This window comes from Achroia grisella, unplaced genomic scaffold (assembly GCF_030625045.1).
Source record: "Achroia grisella isolate CSIRO2021 unplaced genomic scaffold, CSIRO_AGI_Agris_v1 utg515, whole genome shotgun sequence".
In the NCBI taxonomy this organism is placed as follows: Eukaryota; Metazoa; Arthropoda; class Insecta; order Lepidoptera; family Pyralidae; genus Achroia; species Achroia grisella.
Genome location: NW_026712908.1, coordinates 3,978,965 through 4,004,204, shown reverse-complemented (window position 1 = coordinate 4,004,204; position 25,240 = coordinate 3,978,965). Strand labels below are relative to the sequence as shown.

General features: G+C 33.0%; 1 protein-coding gene across 1 annotated transcript; it reads left to right on the top strand.

Moving 5' to 3' along the window:
* Positions 1-321: 321 nt before the first annotated feature.
* On the top strand, positions 322-23,546 carry LOC131846956 (uncharacterized). Its single transcript, XM_059196372.1, has 5 exons — positions 322-327; positions 1,925-2,077; positions 21,609-21,767; positions 22,753-22,905; positions 23,382-23,546. Exons 1-5 carry the CDS (start codon positions 322-324, stop codon positions 23,544-23,546), a joined length of 636 nt encoding a protein of 211 aa, XP_059052355.1.
* Positions 23,547-25,240: the final 1,694 nt, after the last annotated feature.

Sequence of the window (25,240 nt, the reverse complement as noted above, 5' to 3'; positions counted from 1 at the left end):
TTATATTAGTCCATTATATTATATTAATTACGTATTTTAACAATAGAAGAACATATAACGATTTGTCACGATGGGTTAATGGACCTCCACTGACGCCCTGCCATAGTGAAACGATAGCGCAGGCGGGTGCCTCATTCCATAAACATCCATTAAACTAATCTGTTTCAGATTCGATACATAAGTACAGAACGTCCCCGTGTAACATATTACAATACTAAATACTTTTCTTTTGTGAATTTATCGTCGAGACGATTTAACAGAAGAAATCCTTTTTATTATGTGGATTTGCATGTCAACACTCTATTTCCTCTAGACGATAACATGACGGTAAGTTCATACTATATAATTAAAAACACTGCATTAAATGTATCATTATTAAAACATACTCTATCAGTGTTGAGGAATCGAACCCGCGACCGTTAGAAGTAAGGCTGACAATGATGATGACAGATTACATTAATTGCCATTGGGGTAGGCTGACTTAAGAAACTCATATTTAGAGGGAAAATTTGAATTAAGAATTGCAGGTAAATGTCAGTACATTGCCTTGCAATTCTTAATTTAAATTTTGACAGCAGTCCGTCTCCCAATTTATTCTCAATTTATTCATAAATGTAACAAATATCGTTACACAATACCACGTCAATAGTAATTACATGTTTTTTTTTTCAAGATAATTATGTCACAATTACAATTTAAACTATTCAAATTAATAAATTAAATTATATACATATCTATAAAACTAATTAAAAGTCAGCTAATTGAAAATGCCATAATTTTACATTGGAATTCAGATTTTCAGTCACATTGTGAAAAGGAGGTTGCTGGAAATATGATTTTATTTTGTACTTAAATTCTATTGATGTCAATTGCATTGTTTTATTAGATACTTTTATAGTCTGTTTTTAATCCCGGACACAAATTTGACATTTCAGATGTTTCAGATTTATTCAATTTCAAAATAGGGTTGAGGCACTATTGGAAATTAATATTAATTACCGATTTTTATAAGTTACTCAGAATTAATATGTGGCTTTTAGTTTTAAACGTATTAATAAAAAATTACAACAGTACTGGAAACACTAGTATATGTACCTAATTTCTGAAAATATGTTGTGGAAACGTCATCTCATGTCAAGCTTTAAAACTAATATGTTAAAATAAAAATTTTCGATTAAACAATTCGGTATCAAACTGCAGTGGACGTCTTCTGGGCTGAGATGATGATGATGATGATGATGAATTCGGTATACAGGTACTCTAGTAATATTATTTGAGAATTTGACATTTACAACTGTCAATTTAGTCTCCGGAATTAAAAAAAAAATCAAGCAATTAAATAAATTATTATTATTAAAAACAGTCTAGGTACAGTATTATTGATAAACATAAGTTTTATAATAATCATAATTCTTACTATTATAATATTATAAACGCGAAATAAATCTGTCTGTCAGTCTCGCCATCAAGTCAAATCTACTGAACCGATTTAAATGAAATTTGGTATACAGATAGTCTATACCCTGAGGAGGGATATGCTATTTTTGTTTAATGTGAAAAGGAGTTGTAACTGGTAAAGGGTAGATGCAAGGTTGTATGGAAGTATCGTCATTTTTTAAGCTAGAAGCTTGAAACTAATATTTTTAGGCTTTTGATTACGTATAAATAAATATTACATACAATGTTTGTAAAATTCTTACCCTTAAGGGACTAAAATGGGCTGTGAAAATTTGTATGGAAATTCGTCATTTTTGAAGCTAGAATGATGAAACTATTTTTTTTATTGCTTGGGTTAGATTCTTTATTTGTATACTTTATTTAGTCATGGTTACTTTTCCACAGTGACGAAGTCGCGGGCACAGCTAGTTATATCATAAAAGTTTTTGTTAATTAGTGTTTCTATATCATAAAACATATATTTCAGGTACATTTTTACATCACTCAAGACATAAGTAATGGATATTTTCGACCGTTGTTTGAAATCCACCGAAAATGGTGTAATTTTATTACTATGGAGAAAATGTTTGGATCCGCCATGAGGCAGGGCAGACTGAAAAAGCCATGTCCACATCCCCCGGTAAGTTACTGCTGGTGAACATTATTTCTTAGTGCATTTAATCTATAAAATTCACAGCATAATATCCCTAAAAGACACGGCCTCAGCTTCTGTAACAGCGCAAACCGAAGTCGGTATTCATAGCACCTGAATTAGCAAACCATGAGAGGGACTACCATGAGAATGAAAAGGTTTAAGGAGCTCGCCAATACAGAAGTAATAGAGAAGAATACAGAATGATCCATACTAAAATCAAAACCATAATAGTAATACGGTAACCATTTACCATCAGATGGGACGTATGCTTATTTGCCATTATAAAATAAGAATGAAGAAATAAAAATACTGGACAGAGTCGAACAAACAGCGTTCAAAAATCACATTATAGTGTTGGAGGTATGGACCACAGTTGCAAAAAAAGGAAAAAAGCACCAAGGGTGTACTTACACCCTTGGTGCTTTTTTCCTTTTTTTGACGCTATGAGGGTTGGTGTCGACACGGTCGCAGTCGGGGCCAGATTGGATTGGTACCAGAGGAAAAAAGCACCAAGGGTGTACTTACACCCTTGGTGCTTTTTTCCTTTTTTTGACGCTATGAGGGTTGGTGTCGACACGGTCGCAGTCGGGGCCAGATTGGATTGGTACCAGAGGAAAAAAGCACCAAGGGTGTACTTACACCCTTGGTGCTTTTTTCCTTTTTTTGACGCTATGAGGGTTGGTGTCGACACGGTCGCAGTCGGGGCCAGATTGGATTGGTACCAGAGCCTCAGAACACCATCAATTAGTTATAAGGCTAAACGAGAGAGAGAGAAGAAAGAGAGAAGCTACACTACTACACAAACAATTAACACAATACGTTTCGCGGAGCAAATGAGGAAAAGAAGAAAAAAAGAATTTAAAACAAAACACAAAAAAGGGCATGGACTTAAAGGAAATTACATAAAAAAATCCATAATCTTTTAGTCGTAACAAACTGACAGAGACACGGTATATGGTTTTTATAAAATTTGTAGAATGAGTCATGTATCTACATTTCTGGTAATCATCAGTCCACAGTTCTGACAATGCGCTTCCCCCCGCACGTATGAATTTATGAATATTATTCCTGTCTGAATTACAAGAACGAGTGAAGTGGCGTACAAAATATCAAGAAATAAACCAGATGACTTGGTTATAATTAAAGATGAACAACTTCCACCTATGAAATAGCTGCTTGGTCATGTTGTAAAGCTTTATACTGGATCAGATGGCATCACGAGAGTGATTCATCCTGAGAAGAGCCGTTTCTAAAGCATGATGCATAGAAGAATCAAGATGCGACACCCGAGTCCTTGAAAGAAGCTTTCAAAGGGGCCCAGTATGTTAAAACCTCACCGTAATACAATATAAATAATAACTGGTTCCTGATGTGGTGAGGCGGGGAGCGGTGCGTGCGTTGTCTAGTTTTTATGTTATGTGCATATTGCGATCTCTGTAATTGCATCCATCATTCATTCCATTACACACATTTCTACAAAGCGCTGTATTTTATTTCGTACCCATATCGTCTTTAACAAAGGGAAAAATAGAAAGAAGGAGGTGAAGAAGACCAAGGCATAGTTACATAAAGAACAAAGTTGAACCGGCGTCGTATCAACATTCAAAGATGATGATAGAAAACTGTGACAAGTGGCAAGAGTTCCTCCGACAACGGCACTAAACGTATGATTCTACGAAAAATCAAAAGAATATTGAAAGCACAATATCTTTTTTAAAATTTATCTAATCTTAAAACTGCTCATGGACAGTGTTAATAACCTACCATCCTGTGAACAGTATGCTCATTTCAATTTCAGTAAAACACAATTAATGATTTTGCGTCCTCTTCAATAAATCTTTAGATGTTAACTTAACTTTTAATAATATAAATAAAAAAAATATAAGTTACTAACGGTTTACGCTGGCGGGGCACCAGTGGAGGATGATAAAATGAACATGAAGTCAGGTCAGTTAGCACATCGAGACAAATTCACCGGAAATTTATCACGATGGTTTCCAGGGGGAACCACGTGAAGGTCGACCTGACATGGTACATTGCTAGCTATGGGATCAGTCCACACTACTAACAATCCCCTTCCCTCTATTGTAACATTATAGAATGCAAATTAATAAATAACCCCATGCTATAAAAAATGGGTCATTTACTAGTTGACATACTCAGATATGAAAAATCTTTGTTTCAGGGCGACTACCATATGTACAATATGAGCATACCAGTAGAGAATATACCGAGAAGCTTGCCATATTTCAAAGGTCGTATATATTGTAATGCTACGCATGTATCATCGAAAGAACCGATAGGTTCCGGATACATTGATATGGACATGAAGGAGTATAAAAAAACAATAAACTAGATACTTGATGAACAAACAATTGTTTCTCTCATAGATAACTTTATAAAAGACCTAAACAACAACGTCTAGCCGTATAGAGCTTAAAATGACATATGAACCTGAAAACCGTTAGACCATCGTGCCCATCAACATATGTACAATATATAGGTTCTAAGTAATATCGTACTTAATGCATATACTTAGTATATATCATACTGTTGTATATATATCATATTATCTAGTTGATGGACTCAATGCTTTAGCCGTTTAGCACCTTTTTACTTCCAATGGTCGCGGATTCGATTCCTCGCACAGCACAGACATTTGTAGTCATTAGTATAACTATTTGTAACGGGTATTTTCTGAACTTATTGTAAACTAGCAACCGGGACGGTTCAAAACCTTCCTCTTGAATTACTCTATCTATTGCTGAAACTGCATTACAATCTGTCGCGTCATTTAAAAGACAACGACGCGACTTTGTTTTATACTATGTAAAGATTTTATAGTTATAATATTTATTAATACATTTTATGCCTGTATTATTCCTACCGAGGAAGACTTTGGATGAAATATTCGTATGTAGTCAAATATTTCGCCTATTTCTATACGCCGCGCAGTAGGTATATGTAGGCTACCAACCTCCTTGCATAAACTAGCCATATAACACAGATACATTTAATAAAAAATAAATTGTCAAAATGTCAAATTCATTCGCTTGTAAATTACTGATCTAAATAAGTTGTTAAATTAATTATTATTTGTTATTTTTAATTCTGATATTATATACACTGTTATATATTCAATCTTTTATTAATATCACTCCCTCTGTATATCAACACGCCAACCTAACCACATATATAATAAATTGTTTAGTAAACTGTATTCTGTTTGAAATATTGAATTAAACAGTAATTACAAAACATAAAGGCATGACATTTTAGTCTCTCTAGATCTCTCTATAGTTGTAACAAAACACAATAAAAAAAAAACACTGAATGTAGACTCTGTCGCTCAGATACTATTGTATTTATGAGAAAAAAAACACCTGAACTACACAGGCCCTACTGCCTGCGTAGTTTAGGTGTTTTATATAACAAATAAACAAATCCAAGCAAACGAAAACAGTTATAACTACACAAGGGTGCTATTTCTCGAACTAGTGACGCCATTACGCGCGTGTATAGTACTTTTGTTGTCCCCAAGTGTACGGTCGGAATGATAAATTAACAACATAAAAGGGTTTTCTTTTCACATGTTATTGTTTTATTAGTGATTTCAGGAAGTACTTTTTTGTATTATTTATTTATTTATTTAATTCCAATGGCTCGTTCTATAAAGGATTCTTTAACTGTGCAGATTTTTAAAAATAAATTTAAAAAAATACTCTTCCTCACTCAGAAGACTGTGCCGTGATGTGTCTGCCCTCCAAAGGCAGGGTAATGCAAGGTGTCGCCCTACTAGTGTCACCAGAACTTTATGTTTATTTTATGTTTCAGTGTGTAGTTATGTTTGATGTTTATTTATATATTGTAGTATGTCGTAAATACATCATTCATCTAGGCGGATTACACAGAGTAAACAACTCTGTGTTATCCGCCTAGATGTATGTGTATTATTATTATTATTTTATTATATTTATTATCTATGAAGGTACCCACAGAATACCAACGTCGTGGCACCCCGTCACGACATATGCTGAGCTGTGACCTATTTGGTACTATAAAATTAATATAAACCGATAAAATGTAAATTAAAATTATTTTCAGTGTACCAAATAAACAATTTTATTTTCACTTTTTTTTGCATATTATAAATACTTTACAGACATAACATGATTTTGTATGTAATTAATAAGCCTTAATTTTTGTTTATTTATGTATTTATACAGGTATATTAGTATGTTTATATATTTGCATATATATATATTATTTTTCTGTATTTTTATATATTTGTTTTTCTTTATTTATTAATTGTTAAATTGCACCGCCTTATGATGTCTGATCCAAGCGATGGTTGACTTGTAGAGAATGCCATCAGGCATTAAGTCCGCCATTTTTGTATGCAAAACAATAAATAAATAAATAAACATGAAAGATATTAAATTTAACATAATGTGTGATCATTTCACTGATGACGGTAATCTGCCATGGTCATACTACGATGGTAGGAAACAGGCATGCGGCTCATCTGATGGTAAATGGTTACCATAACCCATGACGCTTGAGACACCAGTGTCACGTGCGCGTTGCCGACTCTTAAGAAAACTTAATATACCCTTCTTAAAAAATCCCATGCTGCAGTGCGGAAATCTCGGCAGGTAGTTGTACGCGGGAGGAAGCACCTCTGAAACCCCAGAGTTTACCTCGGGCGACGTTATCGCGTACGTCGGATATGTTTCCTCGGTGCGTAATCAACCATACTGACTATAAATGGGTTTGGGTGAGATTGGGCGGAGTAGAAGTAGCGTCGAGACTCTTCCTTCATGAACTTTTTAATCGAGGGCAGATTGCGATCACGGTGGAGATCTACGCTACGAACGAACCACAACGCACCAGTGGCTCGACGCGGAAACTTATTTTCCACTATTTGCAACTTTATGATGAGATCAAAAGTAGCGACAACTCATCACATTATATTACGCTACAGTGATGAGGTGATAACCATCACGCTATACTCCAATTCATAAAAATCTAAATTTCAATGTTATGCTATTAATTGTTTTTGATAAATGCTGTTATGCGCGATTGTACGGAAAATTAGTGTAGTGGTTTAGTTTAATATTTTAGTATTCATTCATTCATTCATTCATAATTGAAGAGCATTCTTGTCGCTGTACCTTCCACGATCTTCTATCAGTCCTTTTAGCTGTTGATTTTTGTATAGAAACTTAGAATTGTATACAAATATTTATATTTATACACAAATTATACGAAAATAAGCTGTAGACTTGGGAATCACAGCGAAAAGCCTTTTATTTCGCTAGAATGCATTAAGCTTTACAAACAAAATGTTACATACATACACATGAAAACATGAGTAGATTAAAATCACAAAACATCACGCCACAGGAACGTGAATGGCATGAACACATCAAGTAGCAATCGTGCAGTATACGAAAATTTCCTTGGGATTTTGTTATGCTGCGACATTTGGGGGCGCGTGTCGCAGATTTTCCTACAAAGTACGTACGAATTATCTTATCGTGTACCTATTTCGTGCATGGTGAGATCCTGGCGAGCGACACCGGTTTGCTTTTAGTTTATAATCTTGTAAAACGTAAGATATATTTTGTGTCTACACTAACCCCCTTATTCATAAATAAACCAAATGTATAATTCTGTATAAAAACTGGCAGCCTATAAATACGTGCGTAGCCATATCTGTAAAACATAACAAAAAAAGGAAAAAGTAGAAATTAATAATAATTATCAGAGAATTACATTTATTTTAGTAAATACATACATAATATACATAAAAACTCCCAGAGAGAGTTATACAAACAAATATACTCATGAATACAAATGTTTGTAATGTGCGAGGAATCGAACTCACAACCATTGAAAAAAAAAGCGATGTGCTAAACCGCTGTACTGCCGAGGCCGTCAAGAAATATAAATTAACACATACTTGAAACTCTTTGAACTTACTTTGTTTTTAACTCAGAATGTTGATATTTAAGTAGAGTAATGAAAGACTGTGCTACGACTCTCGAGTTTTAATTAAAAATTTTAATAAATTTGTAACACTAAAATGGCATTTTATTAACGGGAAAGTTTACAACAGGGATATGAATACATTAATATTTTTTTTTTAAATACATACACAATATAAACAAAACACTCAGATCGATACAAACAATCATCCTCATCAATACAAAATTGTACCGTACGATAAATCGAACCTGCGACCATCGGTGCTTAACCGCTAAACCATCGAATCCATCAAAAACTAGAAATCAACACTTACTTGATACATTTTAGCATCGACGACATTAAGTCAGGATAGTGACTATATCAGGACTCTCAATTATTTTGTAACTCGAGTCTTTTTTTTTGTAAATTCATACACAACATAAACAATATACCCAGATCGTTACAAACAGTCATTAATACAAATGTTCGTACCGTGCGATGCGAACTCATACTATTTAGCATCGGCGTTAGAACTTACAATGTCGATATTTAAGTAGAGTAGTGAAACACTGTGCCACGACTCGACTTTTAATTAAAATACTTAATTATTTTGTAACACTAAAATGGCATTTTATCAGCGGCAAAATGTACAAGAGGACGGTAAAAGCATCAATCATACAACATTGTTGGGTTGCTCACTTCGAGAACCCTTTGAAGCTCATTGCCGAAAACGCGACTTCATCTCGTCGAAACTTGTTTTATTGTTCCGTGAATTTTGTAAGGGTTAAATTATAAACTTTCTCTAAAAAGCGCACGCATTAAATATGATTAATTAATAGTTTACGCTCATTGTTTTTAAGATATATAATACAATAATAATACATATACCTACTTGAAGTAAAAACGTTGTAAACGAGTATAAAATTACGCACACTTATATATTACAATTAGAGTTAATATCGAAAAGAAGTGCATAATGCTAAAAAAATATTTTTAATTATGCATAGAAATATATTATATCAATAAACCTTACACATTACCATGTATTTGACATACTTTTTTGGATCTCTCATTTGAATAAAACATAACAAAGATAGTGAATTCGCACATCGTTTGGTAAAGCTGTAATGGCCAGATGCGGTCTACAGCATCAGTCCTTAAAAGAAAAGAGAACTCACAAACACATTCTTTGCAATTCAAACTCGTCTTAGCCCGATGCAAAATTAAAAGGCTGCGGTCAACATTAGAGTAGTTCAAATTCAAATTCCAAACATTTATCTACTGTTATCGTTACACTACCCTACTTTGTAAAATATTATATTTTTTAGTTCCCATAAAGAATTATTATTATTATTATTTATAATAGCTTATGAACGTATTTTTTTTATATTATAATTTCCCTATCATCCAATTCGTATAGATCCAATTGAGAAGAACTTGCAAGAAACTCAATTGAATTACTTTTTTTTAAAAGCCAGTTTATTTACAATTATAGGTATTTGTATAGGTGTCTATGTTTAAGTATGTCTAGTCCGAAAGAAACAGAATTTTGCAAACAAATTCTTAGCAATTTTAACACGTTAAAGACGGTGCAAAATTAAGCAACGCCCCATTCTCTAAACCCATCCCAACATTAGCCAAGTTCTCAGACGTTAAGATGCAGCGGTATGAGATACGGCGCCGGTGCAACCGAGCCAAGAATTAATGGTGTGTGAATAATAAATTAACATTTATCTCGTATTTCCTCGTGAATTTCAAGACGCAACTTTGTGATTACCTGTATTTATATTTGCATACTTTTGAAAGTGATATTGAATATTTAAATTTATGTTGTTAATTTAATTTAAAATTAATTCCTTGTTGGTGAGCATAGAGTACATACATACATACTTTCTTTGTTTCTTACTAAAAGTAAGAAACAAGGAAAGTATGTAAATGCTTTTGTTTGTTAGATTTTTTTTAACATAATATGAAACGGTAACTCTTTATTTGACTAATATAACAAATTATTCCGTTGGTGTAAAACCATTTTCTTCTATATAAAAAAGAATAATCAACCAAACATACTGAAATAAGAAAAATATTTTCTAAATAAAATATTATTTTTAACTGGATAGATATCGCAACTGAAAAAATCTGTTACAATAAATCAAAGTTATTAAATAAAACTAGCCGAAGTTACCTACTCCTATCAACATTAGCTATCTGTGAGTGAAGTGCCATCAAAATCGGTCGAGCCGTTTCAGAAATTAGTAAGAATTTATAAAATTAGTATTTATAAAATTATTCAGTTGCCTGAAATAAATAAAAGTAATATATTTTATAGCTTATATGTTATTCTGATGTATAAGCTCTATCACTGTAAAGTTTCATTCCTTTCAATAGTTGTTGCGTGAAAGAATAGCAAACATCCATCCATACTTACAAACTTTCGAGTTTATCTTAGTAAGATACATATATAATATGGGCCATTATCATTACATAGTATAAAACAAAGTTGCTGTCGCTGTCTGTCCGTCCCTATGTATGCTTAAATCTTTAATACTACGCAACGGATTTTGAAGCGGTTTTTTTTAACAGATAGAGTGATTCAAGCGGAAGGTTTATATATATAATACATGTACACCCGGGCGAAGTCGGGGCGAGTTATCGTATAAATAATATAAAGTTGCCTGAAGTCGACAAATATGTACATAGATATTTTTGAAGTAATGAGTAAAATCAACTCGCTTAATATATACAACATACAAGTAATATAATTACTGTAGCCCCATAAAACATCAAGAGAGTGAAGTTAACTATATTTCCAACGGTCTTGTGAACTTTGCTCGTAATTCGTCGCAAACCAACCCTCCTTAGGTCACGTACGATGCCCTAAATTTAAACGAAAACAGTCCAATAACTTCGTGGAAAAGAGATTGGGAACACACGGTACATGCTTCGTGATTGTACCCTACCCGAGCAGGTATGTTTGATAGGGTTATCGAACCGGGAAATTTTTCTTTGTTATCATTTGTATTATTAACAATTGTTTGTCAATTCAGTGATACGGATTATCTAATTTATATATCTAACTGAACCGCACAACGTCATCTGCACACTTACTTGACATTAATCATTATATTTCAATAGTATGTATATATCTATACATATAAATAAAATTGGAGTGACTGTTATATTGAAATAACCGTTTTTTACTACATGCATATGAATATAAACACGGTACATATCATATACATCTGTTTGTCTGTTTCGGCTAATCTCTGAAATGCCTAGACCGATATTGACGAGACTTTTTTTAGACAGGTAGCTGATATCGATATGAGTCGGGAGAACAGCTAGTGTATAATATACACAGAGAACACTATACAAACTATCTTACTCAGGAAAAAAATCTTTGTACTGTGAGAGGTATCGAACCCGCGACCATAGTAAAAAAGTTGTTGTAATCACGGTGGTATGCCAAACCGCTACACCACCGTGGTCGTCGTTCTTCGAGCGTCAGGTTTCAGTTTTGTTGTACTTCATGTTTAGTATTGCCATTTTTATGGCCCTGAGCTCCGTACTTGTACATTTGCGGTATCTCACCAAACCACTGGGCATCTATTTAAAAAGCATTCAAAGGAAAGACCATTCACATCTTATAAATTTCAAAGGGTTACCAACACCAGAAACAAAGTAGCCATAAATACCACGTAATTCCACCTTTTATTGTAGTGCCAACCGCGAGCCTTTGTTTCTGAAATTCAGGTCAAACGGTCCACTGAAATAAGATAAAGCGGATTTTCCAATATTTGATACAATGTGGTTTAGTATTTACTATATAGAACACCGACCTCTGTGGCATCGTGAATTGAAAACTAGCCAACATTAAAAAAAAAGTGTCAATTTATATTTCTGACTGTTCCACCACTCGTCAGAACATTTAAATACTACTCAGAACCATATAATCCTCGTCAAAACCTTTAAATACTCGTCAGAACCTTTAAACCCTTTTATGAACCCTTAAATATTCGTCAGAACCTTTTAATACTCGTATAACCTTTTAATACTCGTCGAAAACTTTAAATACTCGTCAGAACCTTTTAATACTCGTCGAAACCTTTAAATACTCGTCAGAACCTTTTAATAATCGTCGAAACCTTTAAATACTCGTCAGAACCTTTTAATACTCGTCAGAAACTTAAATACGCATCAGAACCATTTAATATTATTAAAAATTCTTACGGGTGGTGGAATGTTGTGACATTTCATTGTGTTGTAACGAAAACACAGTTATGTGATGTTGAAGCGACAAAGGTGGACAACAAATTTTGTTCAGCTCCAAAAATATTGTCACAGGCTTTGTATCTATTTTAAAAAGACACTTTACAGCTAAGGATTAGATATATAGATAGATAAATTATTTTTTCATCAATCACAAACACATAGCACGCATAAGATAAAAAAAAACATATACAAGTTAAAAAAATAAAAGTGTCTTTATGTGTCGCAAAGATGAAGAGGCAACCAACTCAGCATAAAGTTACAGATAACTCTGCAACGCTATTCTGACTTGGCTCCTATAAATAACAAATAACATTTCTGTTATTATATATGTATTAAATTTCTTTAATATACGAAACAATTACAAATCATGATGAAAGAAAAACTATACTAATTATATATATGTATGTAAGGGTGGTACTTGTATAAGATGCTGACTTAGGGTTTGAAGCCGGCTACCGCAAGGGAAACCCCAAATAGCGCCCGTGACTTGTGACACGGGTGTAGGTTTAAAGAGCTCTTTTAGAATACATTAACACTCGCCTTCACTACTTCCAGCATCCCCCCAGGCCTAACTAAGACCGGGATGAACCCATTCCTAATACAATTCTCCTTCCTTTAGTATCCAAAACACAACCGGCACGCTCTGCTCTCCTCGACTGAATGGCGCGGCTCACCCAACCAAAGAGGATTATTCAACTACCGACCTCCGTATTTATAGACCGAAGTTAGTGTAGTAGGGAGAGAAGCGGAGGTATCGGTTATCTTCTGACAAACAACGTGGTTCGGTCTATAAATACTAGATGGCGCTATTTACCAAATAGATCATATTAGATACTCAATTATATTCATAATCTTACATGTATGAATTGTAAAGTTTTAGTTTAGTTGTAAAGTACTAACATATTTACAGGAAGAAGATAGTGATTTTTTTGTTAATAATTATAGGTTGCTATTCCACAATTATCAACATAAAGAATGATTAAACGTAGAAAATTCGGTTATACTATAAAGCAATCTCTTTTTATTATTCGTACCTACTAAAGATTCGCTTAAACCCCATGAAGGCGCGTACAAAGTTTTCAAAATAAAACAAAAATGTGTTAGTAATAAAACCTTTTTATTCTGCCGTTAATGAGTTCCCGGCCCGACCGCTCATTGACGGTGGATTATAAGACCGCTACTACCATTACTCGATAGTCACTCACTCTTTTCGATCAGTTCGAAAATATATCTCAACGTATTAATTTTTATTATTATTACATTATCATTGTGATTTATTATTACTAAAGAAATTTTACCTATATATAGAGGTACGTATTATATTTATTTTTCATGGTTAAATTATGTACTTTTACTACTATTGATACGCTGATTAATATGTTTTATTGTAACTCGACTCGTATTGATCATAACATATTGTTATAAAGTCTAACAAATTATCTTTTTAACCCTAAACTATTATAAATTTTGAAGTATAATAAATACTTACATAATTTAAACTATTATAACCCTTTAAATTACCATTTTCTTTTAATTCATGCATACTAATTCACCAAAGGACGAATAAATATTGCCAGACTCCACTTTATCTAACATCACGTAATTCACGTAGCATTTAATATATAGTCCTAATAACTACTATATAAATTATTATTTTAATTTTAATTCGGATTACATCCATATTGTGTTAGTAAAAAACTTATAAAACTATGTTAGTAACTTATAATATACATATACGTAGATATATTTAATTCACATATCTGTGTCTTTTAAATTATACATTATTTTTATACTTGATTCTGTTATGTCAATAGTTTTACTCAATATATATCTCGGTATATCTAGTGTTTTCGTTTTATCTATACACAAAAAAAATAAAACTGCAACAAAAGATACACACAGTAGGGTAGAACTTACACATTTTAATTCTTGCATATTATATTTTTATATTTATATTTATATAGTAGTTATTAGGACTATATATTAAACGCTACGTGAATTACGTGATGTTAGATAAAGTGGAGTGGATAAATAAATAAAAGAACTATAAATTCAAATACATATTTAGAATAAAAAATACCTACATATCTGATTAGCCAGTTACATCAACTTCACCATCCATTCTGTCACCACAACTTGTCTAATTAATACCATCGTAGTATTCGATAGTAAGTCGCTCACGTGTAAAAATCCTGTAATTTCAAAAAACTCAAATATGCGACACGTGGTAGTGGTTCTTACTGGAAACTGCAACGTAGCTTGATAGCCTAAAATCTTTTTTCCCTTTTTAAAGGTGATTTAGCGAAGAAATGAATAAAAACTGCTTTAAAGATTGATTAGATGTAAAAATCTCAAGTATCTTACGATGGCGAAACTTTATAATCTGTTTATCAGATTTTATCTTCGAGATCCCCCTCTTGTAAATCAGAAATCGATTTATATTTAACTAGCGAATGAACGAAATTTTGTTAGTATTATGTAATTGACGGCCTTGGAGGTTCAGCGGTTTACCCATTCTTCCGATGGTCACGGGTTCGATTCCTCGCACGGCACAAACTTTTGTATTCATGATTATTTGTATCGATTTGGGTGTTTTCTATTGGTAATATGTTTATATTTACGAAAAAAAATATGTATATATGTATTTGTATCAGATATCTAGTACTCGTACCCATAAGACAAACTTCAGCTAACTTGGGACTAGATGGCGCTGTTTGAATAGTTCTGGGATTACATATGTATGTTATGTATGTATATATGTAATAATTTTAAATTACTACTAAGAGTACAGATTCCATAAGAATTACGATATAAAACATAACTCTTAGTTCTCCGGTTACATTAGTGGGTTTTTTATAGACGCACGCGCTTGCCCTAACTGTATACGCTGGCCAAAATGGCTACCAATGAAGAATCATAGGATGAGCGTGAGGTCAGGTCAGTTTGCCCATCGTGGCGAATTTACCAGTGGAGACGGCATGTCGACCCTACATGGTATTTTACTACCAATGGGGCTACTATCCTCATTATTAACAACAACGCATGAATCTATCACGGGAGTCACATGATAATGTTTTGTCTATAGTGCTGTTCATATATATCGGCGACGGTTACCACTTACCATCAAGTGGGTAGTAAGGTTATTTGTCATGCCAATTGCTAAAAACTGCCATAATCTACGGACGTGAAAGAATAACCTATAGTTTCTTTCGAGTCACATCAAAAAATGTCTTTTCATATGATTGTATAAAAATGTTCTACGTGTGGTGAAAATAAATATGCAACAATGTGAGTGTCCTTTTCATCCACAAGATGTCATAAAGACGATGTAAAAGTAAATACGGAGTATTTCCAATCATAATAATCAAAGGTGAGATTCTTTGTTATTAGTATTTATTAGCCCTTAACATCCGAAACAATTATTGAGAAATTTTATATAACTATATATTTGGGACGTAGGATATCAATATTTTTTAAATATTTATTTAACTTCAATACATAGAACACAAAATAAGTATAGTGAGTACGTGTAATAGTAAAAGTATAGTAAATATAAGTAATAGTACATTTGGCAGCCCTAACACCATTATGGCACCGGCATTTTCTGCCAATTTCTGTCAACCATAGATAGTGCAGAGAATAATTGTGTGTGAAAATATGCAAATCGTCAGAATCTTTTAATACTCGTCAGAACCTTCAAATACTAGTCATAACCTTTAAATACTCGTCATAACCTTTAAATACTAGTCATAACCTTTAAATACTCGTCATAACCTTTAAATACTCGTCATAACCTTTCAATACTCGACAGAAAATATGAAAATATAATAAATGAAAAACAAAATATAAACATAATTAACCGAGTCAATCGAAATATTCATCTTATACGAACAAAATTACGGATAACCTTTTACTTTAATAAGCGCCTTGCATAATAAATATAGCAATTTAAAAATATTAGTTACAACTACTACTGTGATATTGTGTTAAACAAGTCATTTCATTTGAATTCATGGCCGATATATTTTTATAAATTTTAACTGTTAATTCATGTTAATTATAATTGTCTCCAAGTAGCATTAAAATATAAAGAGAAAGGAAGCCTTAGAAAGCCTTTCCTCTACCGAAACTGTCAATGTATCGAAGGTATGTAATTTCAGATATATAAGTTATATAATTATGTAATATACCAAACTCATAATGTTATGAGCACCAGATTGAAGTCGGGGCGATCATTATTTTTAATAAAAGAATTTACTATTGAAAATTCTATATTCATATTAAAATAAATTTAAATTTAAGCATGTTCGAATAATCTAATATATTTATTTTTTAAAACTACCATGAATTTGGAAAGTTGTCTCATCACAAGAAGAATCCACAAGAATCCACCGCACCGTTTTGCTTTTTCAAGAAAAAGTTGTGTTATTTTTAATTATGGTAAATTAAGTTTAATTATATGTACATTTTATTTGCTCTTTTTTTTTCGTTTGTTGTTTATATTGTATTTTTTACATTACACTGAATAAAATATTTTTCTTTCTTTCTTTCTTATTACATTTTTAAGTTAAACCGTATGAATACAAACTACCAAATAGCAGTAATTAATTTCACTGCTGTCCATATTATTTATTCTTACTTCTCCATCCAACCATTCTTACAAATCAATATACAATATAGGTATATTCTTAACAAATTAACAAATATATGTATATAACAACAAAACAAAAGTAACAAATATTTCACGTTCAGCCTATCAAACCCCAATTAAATGGCGCCTAATTTGTAATTTCGTCCCAAACCTTCCGATCCCGCCCCGACAACGTGTCGGCCATTTTGTTTGATTAAAAAATAAACTGGGACATCTCGATGTCTAGTAACAAATTTATACGAGGCATAAGATCTTTTATTGGGCATAAATTCTCTCCATTGCTGTTTTATTTTGTACCCCAAATGGTAGAATGGTAGATTTTTTTTTATTTGTGTAACTGGAATAGCTTACCAATGTAAACAAATCATATCAAATCGAAATATCTTTATCTAAGTAGGTCTATTACGGACTCTTATGATATATCAGAAACTACCGTCAGTTCGGAGAGTATTCGAACCAAGGACAATTGACAAGAAAGACAGCTCTTATTATTTTCAAATGTGCTTGTATAGATAGTGACCACCTGCTAGTGGTTACTCTATTAACCCACTCAATAACCATTTTTTATCCTTTAGATTTTACGAGAAAAAATGACTTATTTATAAAGTGGTTGCAATACAGCATTAATTTTTATCAAATTAATTGAAATTCTATTTCGGTTTTTTTCAATAGATAGAGTGTAGATAATTAAGTACCTTAAATACATTGTCCATTTAATATATATCAATATGGCCATTTACAGCACGTAAATTAAATTAATATTTCCGAAAATATTATAGAATTAAAATGCAGGGACATAGTGGGGCGGCGGTACCGGCCCGGCCGGCGGCACTAAACAAAACATATTTGTACTGTCTAACGACAAAAAAGCTGTTGTTTATAAGGTCATTCTGTTGTAATAAAGTATATTTAGTCCAGTATTTAGGCTGGTCGCTAGTGTAAAATAAAAAGTAGATAGTCAAAAGGATACTTAACAAAATGAGAAAAATTATTAACTTTTAACCGTATCACACGTTAACCTTGCAGTCCCAAACAAAGGTTCCGGCCAGTACACATACGTATTTACATAACGATATAGTATAAATTGAAATATATAAATCAAATAAAGTTATTATTTATTCAATGCTACATTATTAGTCATGACAAAGAATACATATCCAATAATATAACAACCTATTACAACCTACCTCGTTATATTACTGTAACAGTAAAAATATAAATTAAGATATTTCGATAATTTGCTATAATTACATGATTTTTATGGTTGATAATGTAATGATGCATCCGCATGCGCTAACGGTTTACGCGGGACACCAGTGGAGGATGATAAGATTAGCATGAGATCAGGTCAGTTAGCCCATCGTGACAAATTCACCAAGAATTTATCGCGATGGTTTCCATGAGGAACCGCGTGGAGGCCAACCTAACATGGTACATTGCTAGCAATAAGATCATTAATCCACATTACTAACAATCCCATTTCCACTAATAATTACATGTTGTACATATATATATAATAATAATAATAATAATCTCAGAACAATTCACACAGCGCTATCTAGACCCAAATTAAGCAAGCTGAAGTTCGTGCTATGTGTACTAGATAACTGATACAAATACATAGATTTTTTAAAATACATACATAGAAAACATCCAGACCGATACAAACAATCATACTCATGAATACAAATGTTTGTGCCGTTCGAGGAATCGAACCCGCGACCATTGGATGTAAAGCGGTGTGCTAGACCGCTATACCACCGAGGTCGTCAAATATATATATGGAAATAATATGACTACATATATATGGAATTTGAATTAAGCACGCTTTACTTCCGATAGTCGGGTTCGATTACTGCACGGTACAAACATTTGAATTCATGAGTGTGATTGTTTGTCTGGATGTTTACTATGTATTTACAAAAAGTATTTATATCAGTTGTCCAGTACCTATTAACGCAAGCTCTACGCAGTTTGGGGGCAGATAACTTATGGATTCATCATCATCGTCATCATCACAGCCTGGAAGACGTCCACTGGTGGACATAGGCCTCCCTCAAACATCTCCACGACGATCGATCCTGCGCTGCTCGTAGCCAGTGCCTTCCAGCTATCTTGACCAGATCGTCGGTCCACCTTGCTGGAAGCCTTCCTACGCTACGTCCCTTATGGATTATCCAGAGGTAGTATTATTAGGTATATTCTTTATGATTAAAACTATATCACAAGATCCCTCTGACAATTAATTAATAACTTAATAAAATTGTAGGTATTAATTGTATTGCTTATTGAAATGGTTTTAACGAAAATAACTTTAGGTACCCCTTTTGGGGGGTAATTATTCTAACTTTCTTTAGGCTATATGTTGGCCCATTTTGTGAAAATTATATTCTAATTGCTTCAGCCATTTTTAAGTAAAACATTAACGTACAAAGAAAAACTTTTCGTCTCATCACCATTTAACGATTTTTCCATTATTATATATAAATATATATTTATTTAAACATTTTTTCCTTCTAATTCTATATAAGTTATTGTAAAATGAAACGGATCATTTGAAAGAATCTCGTGTTGTACAACCTTGAGGTCCTAAGGGTACTCTATCTCCTAAGGGTATAAACTAAGCACTTTACTTGTGTCTATATATATGGTTTATTTGTCCTTCACAAATACAGATACACTTTCTTGAATATTCCGTATATAATATATATATATAACCGTAAAACATTCTTGAATATTCACATATATCACCTCAACTGATTTTACACAAAACGAAACGATGACCAGTTTTACTTTTATATCAACGCCATCTAGTAACATTTGTGAGAATTAATATTGCCTTATATTTCTAACACGTGTAATTATTCTAGAAATTTCTGTAACCATCCGATTTTATAGTTTCACAGCAACGTATAATCATAATTTTCAATATTAGTCGGCGCAATTTTCTATGAGTTTTATTTATCAGTGTCAGACAGACGGAACTAAACGAAATGTGTAACAAAGTAGTGTACATAATTTTCCTTCTTTTGTTTATATCGCTTCATTTGAATTTGGCAGAAAGGGTAGGTATTGGTAACTTCTGTAAGTAACTGTAAGAGTACGTCTGCTAAATATTTATATTGTTTGTGATAGCGATCTCGACGGTCTAGCGGTTTAGTATTCCACTATACTTTCCAGTGGTCACGAGTTTGATTCTCGCACGATATTTTCTATGTAAAGAAAACTATATAGAGCTAGATATATTTCATTATATAGGAAGATTATACGCAATGCTAAAAAAGTTGCGGTTCAAACATCTACAGACCATATTTAATCGAAGTCGGTGTTATTTTGCGGAAGTCCATTTCACTACTTAATGGAATTATATTATTTTTTAGTTTAATTCCGCTACAATTAGCATCACAAATATTCGGTGTGGAATCTTGACTACAGTTCCGACGTTCTCTAATGGCGATCAAATTCTGACCGTTATTGAGTCTACACCCATTGCAATACGTGTTTCTTCTCTGAACGAAGCATCATCAGGCGCCGAATAGTGTTCGGATATAGCTTGGAAGCCTAGTGTGGCTCTTCGGCGACCAAACCGCGGTTTAATCGTTAAAGGCGAAAAATGCGACAATAAATTTAGATGTATGCTATCCTATCTTTCAAGTTGCATCAAATTTCACACAATGTGCAAAATAAATTTGCAATCGGTTCAGTAGTTTAGAAGTCCATCGCGGACAAAGAACACGACACGACAAGCTTTATCAAAATCCGCTCAGTAGCTTTTGCGTGAAAGAGTAACAAACATCCATCCATACTCACAAACTTTCGAGTTTATAATATTAATAACTTTTAACAAATTATTATTTGGAAATAATATTTTAATCATTATAAACATGATTATAGATTATTCCCTTTTCTCTTTCTAGTATTATTTATATACATTCAAATTCGAACACATAACATTAAAATATTAAAGAGTACTTAATTTATAAAATAAATTTCAGAAATAAAATACAATAATATTAATATCTCAGGACATTTTACACAACTAGAGAACATAAAATTCAAAATTCAAAAATCATTTGTTGATGTAGGACATTGTAGCCGCTTTTGAACGTCAAATTTTCACATTATAGTTTTAATTTTTTCCCTACCGTCTAGTTCAGTATATAGATCCAATTGAGAAGAACTGGAAAAAAAACTGACTGGAATTACTTTTTTTTTAAAAGCCAATTTATTTACAATGTATATTTATATAGGTATGTCTAACATTAATTGAAAATCCAGTACATAAACAACTATTGCCATGCACGCTCGTCATTCAAGTAATCGTTTAGTGAGTAATAGGCTTTGCTCAGTAAATATGATTTAATACATGTTTTGAATTTATTTAAGGGTAATTCCAATTTCCATATATAAATATATACAGATACTTTGTTTCTTAACTACATATGATACGTAGAAAACACCCGGATAGTTACAAACAAATGATTGTTTGTAAAGATCTGGGAGTTTTCTATTCATGATCATGAACTCACGAATACAAAAATTTTGACCTTGCACGGAATCGAACCCGCAACCATCAAAACTAAGGTTGCTAAACCTAGCTAGACCACATAAATATAATATTTACAGATCCGATACATAAGTACAGAACGGCCCCATATCTCCTACGTGAATGACAATTTCTTTGAATATATAAATGTAACGTCGAGAAGATTTAACAGGAAAAATCCATTTTATTATGTAGATATACACTTCAAAATATTGTTTACTGTCGACAACAATACTACAGTAAGTGCCTTCCATATTATAGTAAGCAACTCCTATAATACATTAACTCTCACGATACCCAAGTGAACCTATTTACTAATTATTGCTATTATAACCCATCCTAACACAATCGACAGCCACGTTGGTTTTGTGACTGTAGCCGAGATAATCGCGGGTTCAATTCCTCACACCGTACAAACATTTGTATTCATTACTATGATTGTTTGTATCGGTCTGGGTGTTCTCTATGTATGTTATGTATGCATTTACGAAAAAGAAATGTATGTAAGTATTTATATCAGTTGTCTATTCCACATAAGCTAGCTTAGGATTAACTTGAGACTAGATGGCGCTGTGTATATTGTTTTAATTTTAATGGATGATAATGGAATGGTGCGTCTGTTCTAACGACTTACGCTGATGGAGTACTATTGGAATATGATAAAATGAGTATGAGGTCAGGTCAGTTAATCCATCGTGGCACATTCACCAGGAATTTATCATAGTGGTAGTAGTTTCCAGGAGAGTTCCGCGGAAAGTCAACCTCCAATTGTAACTAATACTAACAATCATACTCATAAACATAAATGACTGCATTGTGTGATGATTCAAACCCGCGACCATCAATAGTAAAGCGATATGCTAAACAGCTGCACCACCAAGGCTGTGAATAAAGGAGCAGAAACATGTCGACTATATAAGAACCAAGAGCAACTTGACATTGAGGTTGACGCAGCTGAAGTCTAATCACAACGCTGGTTTCAAGGCGTTTGTGGTCCGGATCCTCACCAACATGCTGCCCATCATCCCACCATCATGAAGGACGACTGTTGGCCGAAGGGTGTGGTGTATCGGTAATACTTTGGCAGATTGCCGTCATCAGTGCCGTGAGCACAGAGATGATTTATATTATTATTACATATGTGTGTTAGTCTATAAGGTATTTATAATGTGGGCTATTAGTAGCCTGAATTAAATAATAATAATATAAGTCTAACAATTACAGATGAATTTCTACTTAAGCCAAGACACTGGTAATGGGTATTTTCGGTTGTTATTTGAAATACATAAGAAGTGGTGCATTTTTCTCGCTAAGGATGGCATGTTTGGTAACGCTATGAGACAAGGCAAACTGAAGAAGCCGTGCCCCCATCCTCCGGTAAGGTTGACGATGTTCCCGGCTCCGCACGGGCATTTCATAATTAATTAATTTACATAAAACCATAACAGTTTATACACACATAATTACATAAATGTTGGAACAGGTTGTTATATATTTATATCCTAACTGATAAGGGTTCTCTTTTATATCACAAAAAAATATACACCCCGCTGGCGGGGTACCAGTGGATAATGATAGAATGAGCATGAGGTTAGGTTGGTTAACCCATCGTGACAAATTCACTAGGAATTTATCAGGATGGTTTCCAGGGGGAAATGCGTGGAGGTCAATCTCACATGGTACATTGCTAGTAATGCTGTCATAATTCCACATTACTAACAATCAACTTTCCCCCCGTTCAATACTTTTCGTGTCAACCAGATTTGAACTTACGATATTTCGTAGTAAACTTTTATACCACGACGTACTTACTCTCTGTTATCTTTTTCTATTTATATTTTAATTTCTTTCAGGACATTTATCGTTTGTACAACATGAGCATACCAGTTGAGAATATTCCCAGAAGTTTGCCGTATTTCAAAGGCCGCATATACTGTAACGTGACTCATAATTCAGTGAAGGAACCTATTTTCAGTGCATATATAGATATGGAATTGAAAGAATATAAAAAACAATAAAACAAAATGATCTAATTCCTTATAATTGTAATAATATTTTTGATAAACAAGTAAATTTTATTTGAGTAAATTTGAGCAAAATCTGTCTGTCTGTTTCATTTCACTTATCCAAAATACGTACGGCTTTGATATCCGCATTTAATCTCCTATTAGGCATACTAGAGACAACTAAAGTTCGTCAACCAAGCTCGTCCCAGAAGCGCAGAAACGTCCATATATCTTCACAAGCTTCACTGAACGTCCTCGCTGTTCCGAGGATGTATAAATTGAGAAGATACTTCTACATTATAATATAAAGAATATGACGTTCACAAGCGGCTAAAATGTCGTACATGAATTTGAATTACATACTCTAGAATTAAATGAGCGTCTATTATTCAGCTTCGAGGCCGCCTTGATGGTATTACTGTCTATAATTCCATTAAGATATAGATAGTATATACCTATCTATAATTTGACAGCCTCGGAGGTCCAGCGTTTTGGCATACCGCTTTACGGTGCAAACATTTGTATTCATGAATATGATTGTTTGTATCGGTCTGGGTGTTTTTTCTGTATGTATTGTATTTACAAAAATATATATCTACATATTTATATCAGTTGACTAGTACCCATAACACAAGCTCTGCATACTGTGGGACTAGATAGCTCTGTGATCATTATGCAGGGTTATTTATTTATTATTATAATCTAAAATATATGCAGCACCGATGCGTCGGGTACCAAGTTTTATATTATAATGTAATATTATACCTATAGTAATTATTGCGATACGGTAGAGCTGTTTTTATACTAATGTTTGATACGTATAACACAAATTACATTATTAGTCATGTCAAAAACACACAAACATTATCCATCATTAGAATATTGTCACAGAGTAATTACGGAATAAGAGAAGTAGTTTGTTATTTTATTAAAAAATTGAATATTTTGAAAATTCAAACTATATACCTATGCTTCTAATTAATTCGGATTTGTGACACTCTAATGTATTTTAGTTAGAAGTCAATCAGGTTACGGCGAAGACGTGTGACTCACGTGTTCTCCATAAGCTTAAGGAAAAAATTTACAAGACCAAGATCTGGCCTGTTGTCTTGTATGGATCAGAGTGCTGGCCCATAAAGGCGATGATGAAAGACGACTGCATGCAACTGAAATGCGAATGTTGAGATGGATGTGTGGTGTGACAAGAATGGATAAGATAAGGAATGAATACATTAGTGGAAGTATGAAAGTGGCGCCGGTGTCGGAGAGATGGAAGAGTGATCGTCTATCATGGTATGGGCATGTAATGCGTAGGAATGAAGATAATATTTTAAGGAAGGTATTACATATGAATATGGATGGTTATAAGGATAGAGGAAGGCCGAAAAAGATGTGGATGGACTGTATGAAAGATGATATGATAAGAAAGGGAGTAAATAACGAGATGACTTTATATGATAAACGGCGGGTAGTTGTACACTTAAAATATCTCTCTTCAAATTTTATATTAATTTAATTGTTTTTATTAACTAAAATAATATTATCTCACCTTAAGTGCATTGTTTATTGTCTAAAGATTAATATAAAGTGTTAGCATATCTTTACATGTATTAAATAACCAAATATCTGCATAATCCTGCCGGCCAGTCTCATTTTTGTAACAACACTTAACTCTTTGGAGATGGCGAACTTTGCTGACTTGGCCT

Bases quoted from the DNA above. Each gene is read 5' to 3' on its own strand.
- LOC131846956 (XM_059196372.1), top strand. The intron at 2,078-21,608 runs GTAAGTTACTGC...TAATATTTACAG, and splicing joins AGCCATGTCCACATCCCCCG to ATCCGATACATAAGTACAGA. The intron at 21,768-22,752 runs GTAAGTGCCTTC...TAACAATTACAG, and splicing joins CTGTCGACAACAATACTACA to ATGAATTTCTACTTAAGCCA.